Raw genomic sequence first — 25,523 nt, 5'->3', positions numbered from 1 at the left:
ATTTGGACCAAAATCTCTGAGGAATATTTCCAGTACATTGTTGAATCTATGCCATGAAGGATTAAGGCAGTTCTGAAGGCAAAAGGGGGTCCAACCTGATACAAATAAGGTGTACCTAATAAAGTGGCCGGTAAATGCATGCCATTTATTATTCACTGAAACATGTTTTGGTATTCTGTAGGGAAAATAGCAGCAGGAGTGGTCTGGAACAACATGTGGGTGAATAAATAATGACAAACTTTCCATTTTTAGAATTGAACTTTCACATCATGCAACATTTTCTGGAAGAGAACCAATTATAGGACAAAAAATTAATAATTTTATGCATATTCACAGTAAAATTGCATTAGCTGGAAAGGGATGTCACTTAAACAAAAAGATAGACAGCTACCTAAGACGGCGGCATACATATTCTACTCCACATAATTGAAACTTCAGACAGTCTTATGTAATGATGTCCCATGCTGGGTTTGTGGTGCGCTGTATATTAATGCGGATGTAAATAAACTACCCCGGGTGAGCGTTTCAAGGGGTTGCTATGCAACCATCGGCATGTAGGGACAGTTTTGTGGCAGTTTGTGGTGCAAGGCTGGTGAAACTGTTACTTGCTGCTTTCTAGAGCACAGATTCCTCTCTATCTGTGTCTTTTTAAAAGTAAATGTGACAAGTCATGCTCTCGCTGTTCAAAATCTCACATGGCTAAGTATAGCTCGGTTTCAGCAGCGCTTCTGTCATCCTCAGAGGGCAAGAAGGGGGGACTTTTCCTGTTTGGATCACACTTGTGTACTGGAAATGTAAAGGGTCTTTTTCCAGCTCCTCGCTCCTCTACGCAAGCAGGAAAGAAGCACTTGCGTGAAATGTTGTCATTGATGGTCGTTTTAAAGTGTGTTTTATAAGCCAGCACTAGTCATCGTTGGCTGGACTTGGCAGAACATCAGCGAATTTCTAATAAAGCTTTAGTGGGTGACGCATGAAGCCACAGATAAAGCTGATAATCAAACACACGTCATCTGATAATACTACATGGTGGTGATTCGGCTGTCAGTTTACTGAAATTGGTATCGATTGACTTGTCGTTTGACCACTTTGACTGCTCTGGACTGTTTGTGTCAGATAGATGATTAGAGGAGGGTCTAACACAAACACGTTTTAGGTCAGAGTTTCACTTGATACAAAAAATGAAAATGCTGTTAATGTATTAATATTATTTCCCAGTACTGGGTTGCAGCTGGAAGGGCATCCGCTGTATAAAACATATGCTGGTTAGGCTGGTGGTTCATTCCACTGAGGCGACCTAAATCAGAAATGGCAAAACAAGTACATCCTTTACTCAAGTAGAAGTACAGATACTCATGTTTAAAACGACTCTACTGACTACACTTTTGTACTCGAGTAAAAGTACGGTCTCAAAAAATGCACTGAAGTAAAAAGTGTTCATTACTACTGCTTGTTTTAGGGTGCTTTCTAGGGATGTAACGGTATTGTAAATACCGTCATACCGCAATATTAATTTTTTTCGATATTACCGTAGTCGCATGACTCGGTAAAACTATAGTTCTTCTGAGAAAATTTGCTCAGGCGAATGAAGCGAACGGGAGGTACTGGAAACTACAATTCCCATCAGCCCAGGCTTGGCCATAATCCCTTGCGGTCTGTTGTCGCTACAGATCCAGTAATGTGGAAATGGAGTGTGCTGCTAGAAGCGGGGATCAAAAAGAGCTGGAAAACCCTAAAGCGGGTGTTGTCGCCGCGCGCGTACTGAATAGTGGTGTTGTCGCGGAAGTTCTTATCAGCTGTGTTGTCGCGCGCGTACTGAATAGCGGTGTTGTCGCGCGAGTTCTTAACAGCTGTGTTGTCGCGCGCGTACTGTAAAGCGGGGACGGAGGGTATGTCGCGTCGCGGGGGCACTTTTGATCATTTTGGAAGGGAACTTTTTTATCCAAGACTAAAAAGGGCATGTTCAGATTGATGCAGACATGATATCTCTATCTCACTCATGGTTTGTCCTCTCAAGTGGGGGAAAGACAATGCACAATACCCACTGCTGTCAACCTGGGCCAAGTCATATCTCTGTTGTCCCTGAAACCTCAGTCCCAAATGAGAGGGTTTTTTTCTGTTGCAGGGGACATTGTAAATACCCAGAGATAGATATAGATATAGAGAAAAGATATAGAGCTTTTACCAGATTATATTTATATGATAATTTTCCTTTAAACCCATCTCTATCCAAGTGAGTGAGTGATTAAATGTTGAATGTGATGAGTTTTCAACACTACTAAATTGAAACTTTATTTTTTTACATGGTTTAATATTTTTTTGTTATTAAAATGGAAGTTCCTGTTTCAAAGCTTACAGATAGATGACTAATTTGTATGTCATTGACACTTTTGGTACGTTTTTGGAGTATTTTCATAAGTTTTGTTTTTTCCTGTAAATGATTCAATAAATACCGTACCCTGACATTCATACCGAGGTATTACCGTACCGTGAAATTCTGATACCGTTACATCCCTAGTGCTTTCACACTTGCACTTTTGGTCCGCACCCGGGTTCGTCTGACCTCATAGAACGGTTCGTTTAGCTAGTGTGAACGTGTCTTCTGAACTCGGGTGCGCACCTGTGAATCGTACCCGAGTCCGCCTGAAAGAGGTGGTCTGGGGTACAGTTCATGCGAACTCTAGTACGGTTCACTTCTGATGTGAAGGCAATCGTACCAAATCACGGAAGTGAACTGTCAACTGTACAACAAACTTTCGTTTTCATAACATTCGTTCGTGTTTGTGTGAGTGTGTGTCTGAGCCAGGGCAAACACAGTGGTACACAGTGATGTCTGCTTGTCTCCTCCAAAAACAGCTTCTGCAGACACTGTGTGATGTTTTGAATGTTTATAACATTTTTGCGGCAGATGGACGTGAGTCGCTTTCTGTATGTCCGAAACCAAAAGCTTCGGCTAAAGCAGAATGACCGCGATGTGCAAAAGTCTTTCTATTTTGGCGCTTGCTTTCGTGACCGTCACCTAGCAACAGCCGTAAACAAAACAGCAGCTCGATGACGCAAGCGTACCGAGGTTCAGAAAGAAAAAAAGACAGTGTGAGCACAAACCAACCGAGGAGGTGGCAGGGGGAGACAATCAAACTTGGGTACGGTCCAGGCAAATGAACCAAGTGTGAAAGCACCCTTAGTTTCATGCTGACAACTAGACCTCACATCCTATTGATTCATTCATTCATTTTCTTTTCGGCTTAGCCCCTTTATTATTCTGGGGTCGCCACAGCGGAATAAACCGCCAACTTATCCTGCATATGTTTTACTGCCCTTCCAGCTGCAACCCATCACTGGGAAACATCCATACTCATTCACACACATACACTATGGACAATTGTAGCACCCAGAGGAAAGCCACGCGAACGGGGAGAACAGGCACAGAATCCACACAGAAATGCCAACTGATACAGCCGAGGCTCGAACAAGTGACCGTCTTGCTTTGATGCAATCGTGCTACCCACTGAGCCACCATGCAGCCCAAATTGATAGATTTATACAAAATAACAAACATTTCTGATATTGATGTAAAAATTGTTGCTAATTTTCAGAGGGAAAATAGCCAAGCAACATCACACTCTGCAATACTGCAAAACAACACTGCTCAGAAATCTGTGTATCATCATCCTGACCCAAACTCACAGCGTTCAGTTTTGCTGCTTTTAGATCAAGAACAAAAACTGCCATTAATGTCCATTCATACAATCTTAAAAACAAAAAAACAAATGCCTATATCTTTACAAATAATAAGCGTCTTCAGTTAACATTTAATTTTATCCAAAACATTTGTTTTTCTTTTGCTATAAAAATATTTAATACATTTTTCTATTCTGGCCATTGGGCTAAAGCTGCTTCATTATCTTCAAAATTAAAATCAAAATGCTTCGTGTTTTCAGTGTTTCTTTTTTTATTTTTTATTATTATTATTATTATTATTTTTGTCTTTTGAGTATTTTGGATATTTTCTTTCATGGATATACAGTAGTCATTAATGCTGTTAATTAATAAATATTAATTAATTCTATGCAAAAAAACACAACATACACAGGCAAAATTATAACCTCCATTCATTTTTTGGAATAAAAAATATTTAATTATTTAATATTTAATATTTAATTTAAAAATTTGTGATGTTAAAATATTTTTGTTAAACTAATTTAAATGAAGACAACAGAAAATCAGTACAAATTCTGCATTAGGAAATAGGAACTCAAAAAATAAATAAATCTCAATGCATACGGCATTCATAAAAGATTGAACTGTTTTAGTAATAACTGTACAAATGTTGACAAAAAAATGATTGTTAAAAATGTTTTTGCGGTATTAGATTGAAAGATCAGAAAAGCCTGTACAGTAAATGTACAGATAGTCTGTACTGGACAAAAGACCTGTGATTCAATGGAATTAAAAATAGCCAGTCAGTCTTGGGGAGGGACTTAGTTTACTTGTTATCTCTAACACAATTGGTTACTCTCCCTTTCCGGAAGTTAGCCAAAAAAAAGAAGAAGTGCCCCAGTGACATATTTGAGATTGTCAGAAATGTACACAGCGCCCTCTAGTGGATTTTCAAAAACAAAAACTGCAAGCAGATGGTACATATTTGATGGTTCTCAAAAATGTAGCCCTGGGAACATCTCCACAATGAGTCTGGGTTGATTATAGGTTGTAATTTCACTAAATTAGTTCATTGAGATGTGTCACGAACAGCAGTCATTATCTAAGAACATACAAATATAATTTGTGAAATATTCCTGTGTTTCCCCAAAGTTTGTCATTTATTTGTCATCTTTGGGCTTTAGCCATTCAGTATACAGAGTTAACATTGTTGGCAGGTGCAGGCTGCAATATTTGGCTATATGGCTTATTTCCAAGATAAAACAGTTGGCTTTAGGTAAACTCTTGACTCGTTTGCAGCTTTTTCTTTTTTTTTTTTCTAAAAGTTTCTGGCAACACGAATGAGTCACGGAAGACTTCAACGTGCCACTAGCAGTAAAAGTTCAGTTCGGGCATCACTGAATCCATTGCTGATATGGATCCGCCACAGCACTGTATTCGAGCAGACTGAACATCATCAGCTGCAATCTGCCCTCCCTTCAGGACCTTTATGAGTCAACATCCAGAAAGGGGGCAGTCAGAGCCCTCACGTCCCGTTCACGACATCTCTCAGCTGATGCCTTGTGCGAAGCGCCGCAGAACTATAAAAACAAACATCCAGACACAAAAACAGCCTTTTCCCACAGGCCTTCATTTTTCATACTCCACATTGCTTCACCACAGAAACAGAACAATGCACCATATATACAGACCACAGGCGTCACACAGAAAATATTTTCAGTCCTGCAAAAATGACAAAGGGTGAAGTCCGGAAATATATCAAATATTAGCTGCATGTCTCATTATTACCAAAGTCTCTTTAAGGGAAGTTGTTTCTCTTGGCAGCCATCTATTAAACACCTTTTGGGCATGCAGGTGCAGCTTCTTCTCTTTGAATGGGAAAATATCCAATTCCCCAAAAGTGTTTGCCGAGCTTATGATTGCATGTCATATTTGTGATAAAGTAAATATACAGTTGGGGGGGAGTGGGGGGTGGAATTACAGTCACACTAACATGGTACAAGCGGTTTGGCACACAGATAGCCTATTCGGGTCGAACAGCCCTGATTGTTCCAGTAATGGTTTGATGTCCAGTTGATCTCCAAGCAGTGCTCAGACCCGCTACTAGGCTCTCCTGAGCACCAGTTGGTGTAACCATACACATTGGTGTAACCATACACAGATCCATCAGACCACAACCACTGTCCATTTTGTTCACCATCATGTTTTTGTCCTGGAAATAATATTTCTAAAGGAGCTGTTGACATGGAATTAAACCATATGCTGTTAAAACCCCCAAAACAAAACCAAACAAAATAAAATATGAAAAAAAATAGCTATTGTCTGTGTAATAATAATAAAGTGACACAAGGAGAAAGTACTGAACTACAGAAATGTATTTAATACTTTATCTAAAAGGCATTTTTGGTGATGGCAGCTTATAGACGCCTCACACATCGAAAAAGATTTCTGGTTTCATTGTCATCATACTGCTAATGTCGATGCTGGGCTGAAACAGCTAACATTAATTTACACTAATGAAGGGCAGAGGGTTGCTGAATATCTACTGAGAGATTTCTGCTGGTGTCTGGGTATGTATTGCTTTTCTACACCTCCCTTCATGTGTTCAATACATATTCATTTCATTACACAACTTAATTTCTAAACTAATTATTTTTGTTTTTCTTGAATATATGGATTTGTGTGGTTGTCGCTAACATCCTATGAAAATGTCAAGTTAACAGCAGCTTTAGAAATATGTTTTCTTAGAAAAATGTTCAATATTATTTCCCTCACTGTAACAACAACCGTCTCCTAAATGTCAGTTTGACCATGTCAAAAACATAAATAAATAAATCAGGTTGCCCAAATTAATGTGTGTGCTTACTTTAATGGACTAAGATCATGACACCAATCTCTTTTACGGCTGTTTCTGGAGGACGCGATCAGATGTCATCCTTTCAGTCAAACTACAATACTAACATAAGAATCAATATAATTCTCTGAATAATGCAGAGTTCGTTCAAGCTTCACCTCTGAAGTAATTCCTAACTTGGTCTTGATGGCAAATCTCCTCTTATAATGACAGCGACCCCTTTTTTTATTTGCATTTGAATGGTGGAGGAGGGAATTCATGACATCAGAAGGGACAGACTGTACCTCATGTTAATTTCACATGGTTTATAAAACCAGAGAACATTTGTTTTCAAGTGCTGTTGGTTCATTTTAAAGTAGTCTTTTTGAGCTTTATGTAGATATATTTTTCATGTCTGGGTGTCATTTAATTGTTGAATTTCCAGCATGTTTGTCAAACCAAGCGAGTTCATAATAAAGAAACTACAGAAACTGTCATAAAAACATGCATCTGCACTGAGAATAATTTCTATAGTGGTCAATGATTGGCTCCTTTACTTGAAGGCGGGGCTTTCCCTAAACACAACCTGACAAATGTCTTGTCATCGATGCCAGTTGTAAGAGCAACAAATAATAACTTGACTGCTAGTTGATCATTTGGACAAGTGGCAGAATGTAGATTTTTCTGATGAATCATGTTAAGCTGTACAGTATGTCAATTATTACAAATACTACAGAAGACCTGTTGGAACCAGCATGGATCCAAGATCTCACAAAAATCCCTGAGAAGGAAAAGTCATGGTTTGGGGTTACATACAGTATGGGCCGTGTGAGAGATCTGCAGAGTGGATGGCAACATCAACAATCTGAGGTATCAAGACATTTACAAACCCAGTACATTACAAACCATAAGAGAGGGCTGATTCTTTAGCAGGATAGCGCTCCTTCTCATACTTCAGCCTCCACATCAAAGTTCCTGAAAGCAAAGAAGGTCAAGGTGCTGACCAGCCCAGTCACCAGACATGAACATTATTGAGAATGTTTGGGGAAAGATGGAGACATTAAAGATGAATCCAAAGAATCTTGAACTCTGGGAGTCCTGCACAAATGCTTTCTTTGCCATTCCATATGACTTTATTAATCAGTGATATGAGTCATTGCAGAGATGGATGCAGTCCTCCAGGCTTATGAGAAACATACACAATATTAATTATTTTTTCCACTGCACCATGACTTTATGTTCTATTATAGGGTATACGCCGAAGCATGCTAATAGGACTTTTAATTTGCCAATAACCTGGGTTAATCGTTTCCGGCGAATTGTATGCCATTGCAAAATCGGCACGTTTAAGTTTTGTTTTCTTTAAAAATCAGCTATCTCCACTGGCTGAGAGATATCCGATATAAAGTGGGTCTCAGATTGTACAAGAAGCACTGCATTAAATTACATTTTCCCCACCATGTCTTTATAATATTAGCATTTATTTTACCCCAGTATAATTAATGGAGCTTCTGCGCTAACCTGCCGATTCTGACGGGTGAGTGCGAGCAAACGGCTTTTTGTCTCGTTTTACGCTTGAACAACTAAATGGATGCCAAAGTCTGTTTAACTGATTGTATTTGAATAACATTACAACATCGATGCTGTAAAAGGAACCGTATAAAATGGAAAAAAAATAAATCACAATAACAGGTCACCGGAAGTGTATCAGTATGGGAAACACATTAGCTCGGCATATTCCCCATTGTACATTATTTCTGTTAAGTGACAAGACTTTTGTCTTAGCAAAGTTAGACTTTACTGTCATAATTAAATTATTAAAAACCCATGTATGATTATTTTATTTTGGTAAAATAAGTGTAATCTAGAGGCCTTTGCTTTTCATATAAGCCACCTCTGGTACCAAATGATCGACTAGAAGTCAAGATATCATTAGTTGTTCCTAAAACTTGGATAGGCGACAAGACTTTTGTCAGGTAGTGTAAATTTTAGTTACATTTTCCCCATTCAAAACTTTGCATGTGAAACATCTTCTGTATTCTATAATCTTTGTTAATACCAAAATAAATCTCTCAAATTAACATGTATTACGTGATTCAATTCTGTTAAAGACTTTTTTTATATTGAACATTAAAAGAAATCTATTTGACAATTGCTAAATTAAATCTGCCAGAGGTTTACTTGCATTATTCAGTTGCTGATTCTACAGTATACTGTATGTGCAGCCGAGCACAAGGAATCTGTAAGCGTTTCTCATTAACAGCCGTCAGATTAATGTGTTCCTAACCTTTAATTCCTTCACTTGCCTCCCAGAAAAATGCAGTGACCTGTTGCTTTAAACTGTTAATTGCTTGAAAATTCAGACAGCTGTGCACCAAAGGCATCTGTCTGTCAGCATATTATTACAGGGGAAGAGAATGAAGAGATTATTATGGTGAAAATTGAATATCCATTATATTTATTTATCTACTTGTTTAATCGGAAATTCCCCTAAATGTACATACTTTAACCTATTTTTAAATGTACTGTAGCAATAGACAGTACAGATTTCATATGCAGTATATTTTGAAGCTCATTCCATACATAAGTAGCACACTTGGGGAATGCAGATCGACCTAACTCTGTTTGAAAAAAAATTTAAAAATCAAACCTTAAGTAAAAGTTTATCTGCTGAACTGTTTTATAAGTATTTGAGCAGTGCACCATCAAACTAGATATATACTGTGGTAATTTAGCAACTAAAGCTTTAAAAATCAAAACTAACATATGTTGTTTTCTCCTTGACTGTAATGAGGTCAATTCTGTCATTTTATATACAGTTAATTGTAGATTACAGTGATGTGTGCGTGCACTTGAACCTGTGACAAATCAAAGGGTCCTATGATAAACAAAATCCCTTTTTTTCAAACATTTAGAGGTACATGCATATAAAGTAGATCTAATACTGAGTAATAAAGAGTAATCCAATACTGATGGAAGTGTAGTCAACTAAACGTTTTTGAGCTGCAAATGAGAAGTTTTTTTTACTTATACTTTAGTCATCCAGTACTTTTGTTTACTACAATAGCTTACTATATAAAGTAGTTAAAAAGGAATGCCTTTAACACTTTTTACTTTTTCACTTCCAATATTATAATGTTATCAAGACTTCTATATAAAAACATAACTTTGAATGTTTATTCTAATCTCTGTCCTGTTTTTGTCACCTGATTTGTCCTGTTATTGGAAAGGGTTTTGCAGATTGTAGACTCTAAAGCAGGGGTCTCAAACTCGCGGCCCGCGGGCCATTTGCGGCCCTCAGGGCAATATTTTGTGGCCCGCGCCGACCGCTGTACTCTGACTGAATCAGCTCTCTCTCCCCGCTCCGCTGATTCTATCCGTACACAGCACGCTTGTCACTCATTGCGCGTTGTCGCGCGCGTTCTGATCAGCTGTGTTGTCGCGCGCGTATTTAAGAGCGGTGTTATCGCGCGCCTACTGAAGGGCGGGACCGAGGGTGTGTCGCGTCGCGGGGGCACTTTTGATAATTTTGGAAGGGCACTTTCTATGCAAGACTAAAAAGGGCATGTGCTCTGCACAGGTTGAGCCCTATGTGTGCACGTGCCTGCCCTGCATCTTGATATTATAGGTAGATACAGACTGGTACAGACTGATGTGACTGGAGTGGGGTGGGGGTGTTTTATTTATACATATATACACCTTTTTTTTAGGTGAGGGAATGGAAGTTTTGAGTGAGTTCCCCCACTTTCTTCCCAGGACTTCAATAAGTCAAAATACAGGTTTAGACTTAATGATGATCATCTTCAAGCCATACTGAGGGTCTCAACTGCTTACGCTCTAAAGCCAAATGTGGTTCAGATTTGTGAGAAGAAGCGCTGTCGAGTCTCTGGCAGCAAGAAGTAGGCAAAAGATGCCATGTTCAGAAGAACTGTTCATAATCTTCACTCAATGGTCTATTAATGTTCAGGACACTTCATGTTCAGAAGAAATAATTAAAACTGCTAATAATGACATTTGAGGACTTTTTTTGTGAAATCCCTTATGCGGCCCAGCCTCACCCAGACTTTGCCTCCTGCGGCCCCCAGGTAAATTGAGTTTGAGACCCCTGCTCTAAAGCATTATTACAGTAGCTGGTTATAACAATTTTTTTAGCAATTTGCTTATAAGATCACAACGTTTACAAAAAAGACAGCTGTGCCCACCAATATAAACATCTGCATTCACGTGACAGCATACCATGCTTCATAGATACACAAACCTGAGATTTACAAAGCTTTAAATAATGAGTACATATCAAACAATCTGTAATAGCAGGCAAAGCAATAAAAATTAATCAAACTTAAGTGGTGTCATACTGCCAGATCCAACTTAGTTGACAAAAACAATTTACATTCAATCTTTCTGAAAAACCTTTGTTTGTAAATAAATCCATGGTTTAACAAAAAAAAAAAAAAAAAAAAAAAATCAATGAATAAATGATGAAGTTGTTACTGACATGGTCTGGAACTTCATTAAAAATAAAGTGCTTCTCTTCTCAAGATCAGAAGTAAGGCAATGCAAAGATGTTTTTCATAGTGTCTTGTCATTTTTCTTTGTTTGGGTTTTTATGTAGACCTGCATTTGCTGTTTATATGCAGAAATCTATAGGCGGACCTAAACAGATAGTGAATCGTGTTCTTGAGTAAAAGAAAACTTAACTTCTACTGTGGAAGTGGGATTCTGACACACTATTAGCTAATAACGTGGCAAATAATTAAAAAAAATTTGAATCCCGCTCCCACCAGGTTTTAGCCCGAACCCGGCCGCTCCCGCTTATATTCAGCATTTTTTGTTCAGCTGCCCGACCCGCCCCGTTTTCAACCCACTACGCCTGTTCTTACCCGAGGGAGAACAAAACCGAAAACCACCCAGCTATAGAGTCCAGACAGCCTATAACAAGCTGTCTGTACAAACAAACAAACAAACACACACACACACGCACACACACACACACACACACACACACACACACACACACACATACACATACACGCACACGCTAAACGCAGCATCATGCTGTCTCATTCACACACATACATATGTGAGCTCGGGAGTCAGGAGCGATATTGCTAGACGGTCCACTACCGTCCAAAATTAAACCAGTTACAGACCGCTTCCGCACTTTATTTCGAAATTTATGAAGGGCATTCGCTGTGCAAAACATATCGATAAGTTAGAAGCTCATTCCGCTGTGGCAACCCCAGACAAATCAGGGATTAATCTGAACAAAAATGAATGAATGAATGAACTAGGACTGCACAAAAAAATCTGGCATTTCCATATTTTATATTTCTGCAATATATTTTGCGATGTGGAAACAATTTCATCAGAACAGCTTCACTTAAACAGCTTTATTGGAAAGAATTCTTCATTTTGGATTGATTAGGATGATTTTCTAGGGGAGTGAGTCTTGAATAATATATAACAAATAAATGATAAGCATAGATAAAGACAATATAGCAAAAATAAAAGTGAACTATAGTTTTCTAGAGAGCCTAGCATTAATCAGGTACAGATATTTATTTATATACAGATATTGATATTGATGTAATCTTGATTAAAGTTACAAACATTATTTCTTGTGGCTAAATCTTTTTAACTAGGGGTGGCCAGACGGTCCTGGAGGGCAGGTGTCCTGCAAACTAAAATCTAGAGGACACCGTCCCTCCAGGACCGAGTTTGGGCACCTCTGTTTAAAACTCTGAAATATTGAAATGTTGACAGTCAAATAGGTTTGGCACTTGTAGAGCTGCACATTTATCTATTTTCTCTTAAGTGTTTGGACTTTCAGCAGTGAAATATACACCACACTGAACTGAACTAAACTGAACTGAAACTCTGAAAACTGGACTGACACAGTTTCAGTTTACTAGAACTGCTATGTTGAGATGCTTTGACATGATCTACATTGTAAAAGCACTATAGAAATAAACATGAATTGAATTAGACCCTTAAAGGGATAGTTTAATTTACTCACCCTTAACTCTTTTCAAACGTTTACTAGTTATTAAAAATCTTCTTTTTGTGTTCAACATAAAAAGAGAAACTCATAAACATTTGAAACAAGTGAAGGGTGAAATAAAATTAGTGAGTAAAGTTTAATTTTTAGGTAAACTATCACTTTACAAATGCGCGCAGATGATCAATGTTCACTCAAATTAAACTGCATTAATTATAATTAACACTCATCCCAACTCAGCATTGCAGATTCTGCTATGTGAATATTACTGATGCACACATTGTGATTTCGATGCTGAGCCGATATATTGTGAAGACTTAATAACAGCATAGAGTGAACTTCAAGGAACATGTTACAATAAAAAATAAAAATAAAAACCTGTCAATCCATTTTCACCCAGAAATGGAAATTCCCTTGCTATTTACTCGCCCTCAAGTGGTGTCAAACCTTTACGAGTTTCTTTCTTTTGCTAAACAAAAAATATATACTTTAAAGAAAGCTGAAAACATGTAACCATTGACTTCTACAATAGGAGAGACAACAGGTTTGAGACAAGTAAAAGGTGAGTAAATGATTACATTTTGGGGTGGTGGTGGGGGGGGGGGGGGGGGACCTTCCCTTTAAGCTGGAACAGAATGCAGAGTTTTATCATTTCACTCACCCTTCACTTCAAACTCAAATATCAAGGCAAGAAAAAACAAAAATGCTGAAGCTGTTTCCTAAATATATTCTTGAGTCGGTCCATAGCCATAGTGCCTAGTCATAGAGGTTTGGAATTGAATGAGAGAGTGGACACAAAAAAAGAAAGAAATTAGCATCTCTGTCACCAGAGGCGATTAGCCAAACATATTCTATGAGGAAAACAATGCACGAGGAGGTGGTGAACCACCTGCCGAGTGTACATTACTGGAAGCGGAGTGAAAGGTTTGCAGGTAAAGAGCAACCCTCCTGTGGCGACTGGCAGGGGTTAGTTTGGAAAGCCAAAAGTGGTTCAGGGCCAAAGCATTGTGATAAAAAAAAACACCTCGGCAAGTGGCTCTACTGAACAAAATGGTAAATCTGCCACTCTTCGACACCTATTCATAGTGGTTCACAGAATATTTCTATTCAATCACTTCTGTTTTTATAAATACCAAAACCCGCACAGTGCTAATTCATGAATTTTAAATGTTGCTGAAACATTTTGGAAGTAATCTTTTTCTTGGTTCACATCCGATGACCCTTAAAAAACATACAGTGTACTCTGTGCTTCCAGCTAATTGACAATAGTGCTATATTTATGCCCAATCCCAATTCTACCCCTTAGCTTTTACCCTTACAGTTACCCCTACCCCTCGTTTTGTGCGTGCACGCCAAGGGATAGGGGTGTCCCAAAATTTCACTATCTATAATCCCTATTAATAACTCCTGTACAGCAGTCCCACAGCATTCTGACACCCTCTCAGTAATGTCTAGTGGCTTTCAATTGGCATTTTACAGTGTTTGCTATAATGTTAATGTTGTTTTTGGTGTGTTTACATTGATGAATATGGCCAATGTGTAAATACACAGTACAGTTACGATCTTATTGCTCCATTAGATCGTTATGGTAACATACTAAATGCCTTTAGTGATTTTCTGAAGATAAATACAAATAAAAAAAATACAACAGGAATAACTACAGCAGTCGCAATCCTCTGATCTCACATGAAGCATCAGATCGCAAACCCTCGGTTGTAAGGGCCGAGGGGAAGGGGTAGGGTACAAAAAACAGAATTGGGATTGGGCCTTACAGTGTTGGCATTGTTTTATGCCTGTTAGGTTTGCACAACACATCATTTGAACATCGATATCGCAATGAGTCATCACAGGATTAGATTATTTATTAAAGATTAAAACACAGATATTATTAAATATGATTATTTTTTGATTGTTTATACCACAGATGCCCAAACTAGGGCCCGCGGGCCAAAGTTGGCAAATGGTAACCTTTGCAGACTATAAGACAATGAAAGTGTTTTTTGACCTTGCACACATATCAGACTGTTTTTGGAGAACCCCGAACCCAAAATATTACCTTTTTTTAATGCATAATAGGGGCTCTTTAAATGGTGTACATTAATTCGGTTTAGTTTAACTGTTCATACTGTCACCAACAATGCAGAGACTTTGGTTAGCAAATGAAGTCAAAGGCAGATTTTGCTTAACTAGTGTATTCAGCATTGAACTCCAATGTGATTGTTTGTATTTATTGCAATAAGTTTTAAAACTCATCCTGCATTAGGTAATACGATTTCAAGAAACGTTTTCTATTTTGAAATATATTGAAAAAGAAATAGGAAATGACCTATAGCAACTTTAATGTAATATAGTTTGGAATATTTAACTGCAGCCCACGGCTCTCTCAATGATAGTTAGTTTTTGGCCGTTCATACGAAAAAGTTTGGTCACCTCTGGTTTATACAATGCTGACTCTGTTATTTTTATGTTTGATTGTTCAACTTCTGTACCTGAATACTGTTAGACTCCACAGAAAACCATTAAGCACTGTTTATTTAACTTCTATCTCTCCTCAGTTGTATTAACACATGCTTGTAATTTATTATAAGTTATTAAAACAGAGTAGAAATAGACTTGATCATCTTAATCTATCTAAATGAATGGGATCTTTCCAAATAGAGCTATTCAATTTTATCTGGTGAAATTATATTCATATTGCAATATACAGTTGAAGTCAGAATTATTCATTGTCATGAAGACAGTAAATATTTTATTTATTTAAAAAAACATTTTCAAGACACTTCTATACAGCTTATAGTGACATTTAAAGGCTTAACTAGGTTAATTAGGTTTACTAGGCAGGCTGGGGTAATTAGGCAAGTCATTGTATAACGATGGTTTGTTCTGTGGACTATCGAAAAAAAAAGTAGCATAAAGGGGCTAATAATTTTAACCTTAAAATGTATTTTAAAAAATTTAAAACTGATTTCATTCTAGCCGAAATAAAGCAAACAAGACTTTCTCCAGAAGAAAGAATATTATCAGACATACTGTGAAAATGTCCTTACTCTGTTAAAAATCATTTGGGAAATATTTAAAAGAGAAAAATAATCAGCTCAGAAATGACAGAAGCTCTCTAAATAACAGATTATATTTAAAAAGTGCAACTTTGGACCAATTTGTACCAAAGCTTTTATTACAAGGTGCAGTTCACAATCAAAGTCAGACTATTTTTCAGACATGCCATGTGTGAACTTTTAAACCTACTGCAAAGACCGGGACCATTCATTCAGAAGTCTGTGTGGACGACTGACGGCTTAAATAAAATGCGGATACGACTAAAAGGACTTTTGTTTATCGTCAAACAAAATAAAACAGCACATTTATAAATGACAGAACCTGCGACTGACAACACAGGACGATAACAGGATAAAAATGAAAGAAATCTATGTACAGTATGAAAAAAAAGAAGTCAATCTTGAAAAACGAAGTCTGTGAAAAGACCCAAGGTGACCATAAAAACGTGCTATTCAAACCAACTGCCTGCAAATAAAAAGCTTCAAGCTTATTACTCCGTTTATTTCTAAGCTAGCGCTCAAATGGCATCAGTCCTGTTTTAGAGAGCTAAACATGATTTAATAAATATATACTGGGTATAAATCTAAACCACTGCAGAAAACAGATGACTTCCAGTTAGAGTTGTGCGATATGGGCAAAAGAAACCTATCATGATTTTCTTGAACAATATTACGACTGATTTTAATCACAATTTTGACACACACAGAAATTTTACAGTGTGAATCTGAGACATATTTCCAATGGAAAACAATTAGATCTATCAAAAAAACCTGTACCATGTCTCTTAAACCTAAAAAAAATAATAATAATCACCTAGTGAACAAACTGTCTCTAGAACAGACCTATGGCCAAACAAATAGGCTACTGTGTGTTCTATTTGACCATATATCAGAAGTAGTTGCGTGAACTTTTCTCCATGTCCATAGACCTCTTTGTGACGCTGCTAGGAAATAAGCTGTTCAAATATCGCATCTTTTGCGTTTTTCCAATGAAGGCGCACGGCTTGTGTGCATATTGGGAGTGACACGCTTGCATTTTTTCCAGGTGTGCCCAGTTGAAAACATTGAAACTTTTCAGAATGCCAAATTGTGAGTCACATAAGTTAACAACAACTGACCAATCAGCTTTATATTTTGTACATAATATACAAATTTCGGTAGACTAATTACCCTAAAGTACTGAAGAACACAAAAAAATGTTACTGTATGGCGATTTAGAAATGGTACATGTTCAAAACTTATATAATTTTAATACGATTTCAATTAATCGCATTGGTCTACATTCAGTACACTAAAACAAATTACATTTGCTGTTTGTTCAAACTACTTATTTAAAATGAGCTGAAACAACACAATTCTTGAGTTGTTTATTTTTTTTGGGACAAAAGTTACTTGCTTAATGTTATCTCAACATGAATCAATTATGTGGAACCCAGCATTTGTACAGTGTATACTAAGCCATATTAAAAAAAGAAAGATTAAAAACTGAATCATAATTAAACATGGTAATTTACATGGCAAGAGGGATGATTTTTAAAGTGGTAATTAAACCAAAAACTCAAATTGTAGCTACATAAGAACTGCTCAATCACCTAGAAATATTAGTTCAGAATTTTTTTTTCTTGTACTCCATGTGGAGACACATGTAAAGTATTCCTCTCAATAATCCACCAAAAAAAAAAAAAAACTAAAAATATGTGGAACATATCCACAGCGCCTCATGAATATTTAATCACAGGTGCTGTTCATATAATATTTATAGAGTGACTGGAAGGTTAAAATTAGGTAAATTGGGACACTTTTTGACAGCTGTTGCAGTGTTCAAATGTGGTTATATTGTACATAAATTCCGGCATAATTTTTATAAATAGTATAAATATAATAATAATAACAATTTAAATATTAATATCTAACAGTTTGTTTTAGCATCACTTTTTTCACAATGTCCAGAAAAGTTTGAAAAGCTCTTAAGAACCATATGTGTCATGGGTTTCACAAATTTCATAAATTTTAGAGTTGAAGTTATTGGCATTTGAGTATATTTGGCAACATACATTTTGGACGGGTTGTTGAGTAGTCATAATGGTGTCCCTGATTATTTTATTATTATGATTTTATTTAGATATATATATTATATATATATATATATATATATATATATATATATATATATATATATATATATATATCTGCTATAACGTTACAGCGCCTCTGGCCACAGCCCTTAGCTGTACAGTTTGTATGTGCAGTAAACGAACCTTTGTGATCTCACAGGGGGCGGAAGTATTTTTTGTAGTCCCCAGAATTAATTTATTGTAGGCATTGGTAAGCTAACTCAGTAAAAACCAAGTTCTCCCTTAGCATTGAACTTAGAACTTTTTACATTCAGAGATGTTGTTTATGTTCACACAGCTACATTACATATCAACTAAAGTTTAAAATATGATATCATAGTGGACCACCCCTTTAAGTATCTTTAAATTAATGTGACTTATAAAGTTAATTTTGATAGAATTTTAAAATGTAATATACTTTATAGCAGCAGTCTTTATAGAGGCAAGTAAAATTATCACAATACATTGAAAAATTACTGTAATATTTTGGCCAAAAAAATACTTCTAATTTTGGAACTTTTAACGTCTGGACACAAGTGAATCTTTTTGCACTTGTTTAGCTTTGAGTGGGTGAAAAACTAAGGACTATAGTCTGCAAACTCATGTGAGCAATTTTATTTGCAGTACAAACTTAAAAGCATAAATGCACAGAAAAAGTATACTATGTTAACAATATTGAAACATCTGTTTATATTTTCCAAAACAACTAACCACAGAGTTACGGGATCATTTTTTAAAAATATATTAAAATGAGGTAAATAAACATGTTGTGGATGTGACCAAAAAAAGTTTGCGAGTTTACCTTATACAACATACTTTGTAGAAATTCTGAAAATTAAACTGCTCAACCCAAAATAATTAATGCTAATCAAAAGAATAATAGTTGGCTCACTATAGAACAAACATGAATGATTGTATTTTATTTATTATTTTTGCATTGATGAGGAAAAAGCTTCATTATGGATGTTAGATCTCTCTATTATATGGATGTGTCAGGTGTGAAATTGCAGCTTGTGGGATAAGCTGCCATTTATATTGCAGCTTGGGACAACTAATATATTTGCTAATATATTTTAGCAAATATATTAGTTTAAAAACATTGACAGAGACATTTGAGTGTTTTACAGAACTTTAAAATACAAGTCTATACAAAAAACCTAGAAAGGGTTTCGCTATTTTGGTGAACACTTGATTTTTTTTCATGGCAAGGTTGACATTTGCATAGAATTGCTCATTTTTATAATAATAAAAAAAATCTGAACATCCTAAAATGTCACCATGCTGGAAACAGGACTCAATACATGCATTTGTATTCCACAAACAGATTGACACAATATACTTCAAGACAAAGCTGCAAATAAAAAGCTGATTTTACCACCATCTTTCAAAGTCTCAAGCCTCTACGACTTTGGCCTGCACTCAGTTTTACACAAGTGGAGCCAAAGAACACATAGTCATGCCAAAGAATTTTCCCATGATAAAATCACAATAGCAGCTTACTGCCTCATCTGCAAATCATCTGTAACCCTAGTAAAAACACACCAAAGTAAACAAACAGCAGGGATACTTTGACATGACCTACCTTCCATGACATAGACCAGGGAGCCCACGTCACCTTCTTTGATGATACAGCTCTCTTTATCATACTCCACAGGGTACATGCAGTCTACAATCTCCTGGATCTGAGACAGCTCCAGGTTCTTCATAAAGTCGTTGTCAAGAATGGCCTCTTTGATTAGTTCTTTAGACCTGTGGATGACAAAACAGAAGAACTTTTAGCCATCAAATCAAAAATAGATGAAAAAAATAATAATAACAGATTCGGTAGTCCAGTGTGTAAGTCACTTATTCTTCAGATGTGACACAAAACAAGACTCACAATTTTACTTGTGATTACATAGTGAAATTCAATAAATCTAAAAGGTGTGAATTCTAGTATAATGATTGGACTTTTGGGGTTTTAATAAATGTTTAAGTGAATTTCTGTATCACATCTAATTAATGGTAAAGAAAATCGTAATAATGAGGTCAAAGTTAAGAATGCTAATTACTTTATTTTAATTGCTAATTGCTTTAAATTACTTTAATTTTAACGTGTTTTTTCCCCATTAAGCAGCAAATTGTGAATAACAACTTCTTTTTTATGTATTTAGTAAATGATGCTAATCAAAAGGATAAGAGCTGGCTCACTGAAGAACAAACATGATTTATTTTATTTATTATTTTGCATTTAGGAGGGAAAATATGGGGTATAAATGTGATAGATGTGAAATTGCCACTTGTTGGACTTCAAAAATACTTCCAAAGTATTTCAAAAATAATTGTTTGAAAACTTTGACAGAGGGATTTTTAAGTGTTTTATAGTCCTGTACGATACAAGCCTATACGCACAAAAAAAAAAAAAAAATTTGAAAAGTTTTCGCTATTTTGGTAAACTAGATTTTTTTTTTTTTGGTAACACTTTACAATAAGGTTCATTAGTTAATGCATTTACTAACATGAATTAATCATGAACAACACATGAACAGCATTTATTAATCATATTTGAACATTTACTAATGCATTATTAACATTTAAGTTTATGCTTGTTAACATTAGTTAATGCACCGTGAGTTAACATGAACTACTGTATTTTCATTAACTAACGTTTATTAACATGAATAAATACTGTAGTAAATGTGTTGTTCATTGTTTGTTCATGTTAGTAAATGAATTAATTAACATTAACTAATGAACCTTATTGTAAAGTGTGACCTTTTTTTCATGGCAAGGTTGATATTTGCATGGAATTGCTCATGTTTATAAAAAATAAATATCTAAATATCCCAAAATTTTCACTATGTTGAAAACCAGATTCAACACTTCTGTGTAATCTATCAGGGTTCTTACGGTCATGGAAAACCTGGAAAGGCATGGAATTTTGACATGGCATTTTCCAGGCCTGGAAAAAGTTTTGGAAAAACAGAAAAACCCACAAAGTTTTGGCAAAGTGATGGAAATTAGTTTAACAAGTATCTGTATACTTTAAGTATTGGAAAAATGTAACAATTCCATATTTAATATTTCTGTGGTATATATTGAGATATGTATGACTACAATTTCACCAGATGATTTAACAGGTTTATTTGGATTGATTGGGGGGATTTTGTAGAGGAGTTAATCTGGAATAATATATAACAAATAAATGACAAGCATACATAAATAAAATATAGTAAAATAAAAGTGAATTACAGTTTTCAGGTAGAGATATCGAATAATCAACACTGCATAGTCTTTACTGTATATTATTTCATCTTTATTAAAGTTACACATTTTTCTTGTGGCCGGATGTTTTAAAATTTGAAATATTGAAATGTTCACAGTCACAGGGCTTTAATCTACTCAAAGCTTAAAATGTACTCACTATTTACTCACACTTCACTTATTTCAATACTATAGAAGTTATTAAATTATACTGTTTGCGCTTATTTAAATAAAACAATTGAAACAAGTGAAGGGTGTAATGAAAAAGGTAAGTAATTTTTGTGTGAAATATCTCTAAAAATGCATGCATGATAAAAAAAACTTTTACTCTATTATGATTAAACTCTATATTACCTAAAATCCTAACAATGCATATCCTGGGATGTGACTATTGTGGATACACACATTGATGGTGAAACGATACATTGTGCAGCCCTAACTTGAATATTAGTTAGTTGTCTTTACTTCTTTTCTGTCCTTGGCCAAAAACTTGCTCTCACATTGTTAGTGCTCTGTAAGCATTATCAAAATCAATTGTACATAGATATAAAAACAAATTAAAACAACATAGATTGTTGCATGTTCTATGATATGCTGTAATAACTTAGTACGTCATTGTTTTTCTTATTATTTACTAAGTAGACATGAAACATTACGTCATGAAAATGTACTTGAAGGTTCTGGAATAGTCATGGAATTTTAGTAGTAAAAATGTGTATGAACCCTGTTCTATACTATAGTGATTTTATACTTTTTATTACTATCCTTTAAGGTCTTAAGCCTCTACAACTTACTATTTGATCTGCACTCAGCTTATATATTATATATATATATATATATATATATATATATATATATATATATATATATATATATATATTTTATATATATATATATATATATATATATATATATATATATATATATATATATATATATATATATAGTCAATTTGTATATTGATAATGACGTCAAAGAACGCTAATTACTTAAATTTTATGAAGTTTTCCCCATTTAGCAGCAACCGAATTGTGAATTAAAAAAAATTTAATCTCGATGTTTATTCATATTGACCAACATCATTTCACTTCGAGATTTCTTATTTACATTAACAACTAAAAAATAAGTACAAAATCATGAAAGCTGCTCACTAAAAGTTGTTCAGCTGTTGGGTGAAATTTCAGGATGCGAGCCTAAAAAATGCACTATAACCTCTCCAGGTGAAACACTTTAGAATGTGCATGTGTATCTTCAATGTTTCAGTACTTTTTGCATAGTTTTCTGGTCTCTAACGACGGCAAAGTTCCCAACTGGTGTTTGATCTATAAATTGACCATTACATTTTCTGGCTCAAGAATTATTTTACCCATCCTCTATCATGCTGTTCAAATATGATATGAAACCAAGATGAAAATGAACATAGGCTTAATTCCATCTTCGTAGACCACAATACTCCAGCTTATCAAGGCCACAGTAGGGAAAGGTTGCTGAAGGCTAGTGTACTGCAAATGGAGTCAGCCTGCACCTTATCCATACCTAAATTTCAGAATAGATTTAAAGTTGGTTTTATATTCAAATATTCAGACATTCTCCTTAATAATATAATTTCAGAAAGGTAGTATTTAGAAATTCTAAATTGTGAAATCATATAACATCCAATGATTTTCAAAAGTACAGCATTGTTTACAGTCAATTAGATAGTGATGTAAACAATATACAGTTAAATGAACAAATGTGCGAATATAAAACCAACTTTCCCTCAATTTCAGATAACCTGGGATTGGTGGAGTTGCTACAGTGTAGGGTCTTACAGCCCTCCACCCCAATGACATGAGTGCCACTCAATACCATGAGACATCAGATATGTTGACTTGTGAACAGCATGTTAATCTATATTTAGTCAAGGCCACATGACATTGACTTTTTGTAGTAACCCACAGCTGTTGTTGCAATTTATTTCAATAGATTAAGAGAAATCATCATTGCATCCTTGTACATAAAAGGTCATACTTTCGTGAAAACATCACTTTAGCATGAACTCATTAAATAAATTTTACCCAAATATCATTAGCTTTCAAGTAGTATATAAATGTTCCAAAACCTTGACTAACTAAACCTTTTTATTTCCCAAATTCATGAGCGAGTGGATTCTGCTTAGTCTTAAAGCATTCAAACAGTGGTGTTTGCAAATGGTTTATCCACGGTATTAATATTTCTCAGTTCTCATAAGTTTCTTTTTTTAAAGAACTCATTTTTATCTTATTAAATGTGTGGAACAGATAAGGGTAACTGACCAAAAAAATAGCTTGAGGGGTCAAAAAATAAAAAACACACACCTAAATCAAGGTGTCAAAGTAAGCTCCTGGAGAACCAGAGCATTGAACAGTTAAGATCCAACCCTAATTAGACACACCTGTTCAAACTATCAGAGTTCTTTAGGCTTGTTTGAAACCTACAGGCAAGCATGTTGGAGCTGGTTTGAAACTAAACGGTGCAGGTGTTTGACACCTCAGCTCTAAATAAATAAAAAATAATAATGGGGACTTTCAAATTGACACTTTAAATCCCTTTCTATCCTCAAAGCAGTAGAAAACATTCAACAAACAAAACTGAAGTAGCTACCTCCCTATTATTTGGGGCAGGGGTTAAAGTCAAAATGATAAATCTTCATACTTAATTTTAAATGTTAATAAAGACGCACACGCAAATAAAAACAAACACTAACCTACCTAAATGTCTGTGCTTGATCCAAAGCTAAAATCTAGTAGAACACTACTAATAAATCGTTTTGTAGGCCAACTGAACTGCTCTAGAGAGACGTCTTGCATAAACACTTCTCAAACACTGGCACGTTCTCCTCTGCTTTTATGCTGCTGGTGTCTTGATTGGCAAGCAGACACAGCTGTGAGTAATTATCAGCTACCTGCCAGCTTAAACAGGTAGGAGGAGCCAGAGGGAAAATAGAAATGAAACCTATTATTGAAGAAAATATTTAAAAAAAAATGGCAAGGAATCTGGGATAGAGATAAGAAGGGACGCATCTATATAAAATAAAATAAAAATAGTAGAGACAAAAAGAAATGTGTATGGTATGAACAGAAAGGAAGAAGTTATATTAATTATACTGAGGCTTGGACACACTGGATTAAATTCCAGTGTCAATAATGGGAGTTAAGGAACAATTACGAATACAATTGTATTTGTAATTTATCTATTTTCTATTTTTGATGATGACCATGTTATTTTACATTTGTTAGTTTCTGTACTTGAATACAAATACACTCCTCAGAAAATTCCCAGAATTCATTATATTTTATGCAGAAGCATTGCATAGAAAAAAACTTGATCATGCCAGTTGTTCTAAATGAATGAAATCTTCCCAAATAGAGCTATTCAATCATCTGGAAAATTATATTCATATCAAAGTATATATACCACAGAAAAGCAAAATATCACAATGCTAGTTTAAGGGTACTTGCATTAGACAGGCAGATCTAAAAGGTTTCTCAATGCAAACAACAGAGCTAGAGTTTGCTTTTTAATGGTGCTATGATTTCTTTGGCATCTGTTGAATGTGTAATATATGGGCTGTTCAATCTAATATCTGGTCCATCTTAGAAAACAACTTACACTACAGTACAGCTCCTGTTTGTTGCTTGGTCTTGGAAAATCCACAATAGCCTCGACCATGGCTTGCACAGGCCTTACTTGCATTGGAAGGTTGCTCTTGTTTTGCAATGTCACACTTGATTAAGTTCAAGTTAATCTGTGCTTTTAGCAATAATTTAAACACTAACGCAAGGGTTTATGTTCTTCCCAAATTGCAAAATAAATAACTATGTCATCTAAATAGACTCCACAGATAGACACTCCTGTGACAGTACAAGCATCAACCTTCTGGAATGTTGCTGATGCAAATTTATTCATTCATTTTCTTGTCGGCGTAGTCCCTTTATTAATCCGGGGTCGCCACAGCGGAATGAACCACCAACTTATCCAGCAAGTTTTTGTGCAGCGGATGCCCTTCCAGCCGCAACCTATCTCTGGGAAACATCCACACACACACTCATACACTACGGACAATTTAGCCTACCCAATTCACCTGTACCGCATGTCTTTGGACTGAGGGGGAAACCGGAGCACCCGGAGGAAACCCACGCGAACGCAGGGAGAACATGCAAACTCCACACAGAAACGCCAACTGAGCCAAGATTCGACCCAGCGACCTTCTTGCTGTGAGGCGACAGCACTATACTGCGCCACTGCCTGGCCCTGATGCAAATTTAAACATATTTATTCACAAATTTAAGTTTTCATTTTAAGTATACATAATAACATGGTTTCAAAATTAAAGCTCTTCCTATTTGTTCTTTCTATAAGTAATACAGTAGTCAACATTTGAAGGGGATCAAAATAGTTTTTTAAGTGAAGTTTATTCATAAACTAATTTCGAGAGGAGCACGTGATTATGATTGAACACGGCTGGTTCTGCATTAGCATGCATGATCCACCAATCAGGCCATTCCTAACCCACTATAAAGAGCCAGGGTTTTTTCGCTACAGTCATCTTCGATTTGAAGAATCCCGACTTCCACCCCTACCTTTTCACCTTTCCCTCCATA

The 25,523-nt window shown here is 35.7% G+C and overlaps 1 protein-coding gene and 1 long non-coding RNA gene across 5 annotated transcripts in view; one reads left to right on the top strand and one right to left on the bottom strand.

Annotated features, from left to right (window-relative positions):
- The window catches only part of LOC147834386 (uncharacterized), a 310,219-nt gene that overhangs the window by 241,608 nt on the left and 43,088 nt on the right, over positions 1-25,523 (top strand). The window lies entirely within an intron of this gene.
- Positions 1-25,523, bottom strand: part of prkg1b (protein kinase cGMP-dependent 1b) — a 263,744-nt gene that overhangs the window by 203,968 nt on the left and 34,253 nt on the right. For 3 of the 4 annotated variants that reach the window (XR_015503247.1, XM_087274556.1, NM_001441604.1), the window contains 1 exon segment: positions 19,241-19,407. Coding sequence is in view for 3 of the 4 variants with exons in the window: in XM_087274556.1 (XP_087130682.1) it covers positions 19,241-19,407 (167 nt within the window). In the remaining variant the exon portion in view is untranslated. 4 annotated transcript variants of the gene reach the window in all.

Source organism: Danio rerio, chromosome 12, assembly GCF_052040795.2.
Source record: "Danio rerio strain M-AB ecotype USA chromosome 12, GRCz13ab, whole genome shotgun sequence".
Lineage (NCBI taxonomy): Eukaryota > Metazoa > Chordata > Actinopteri > Cypriniformes > Danionidae > Danio > Danio rerio.
Note: the sequence above shows the minus strand (reverse complement) of the source record. Positions and strands in the feature narration are given on the sequence as shown.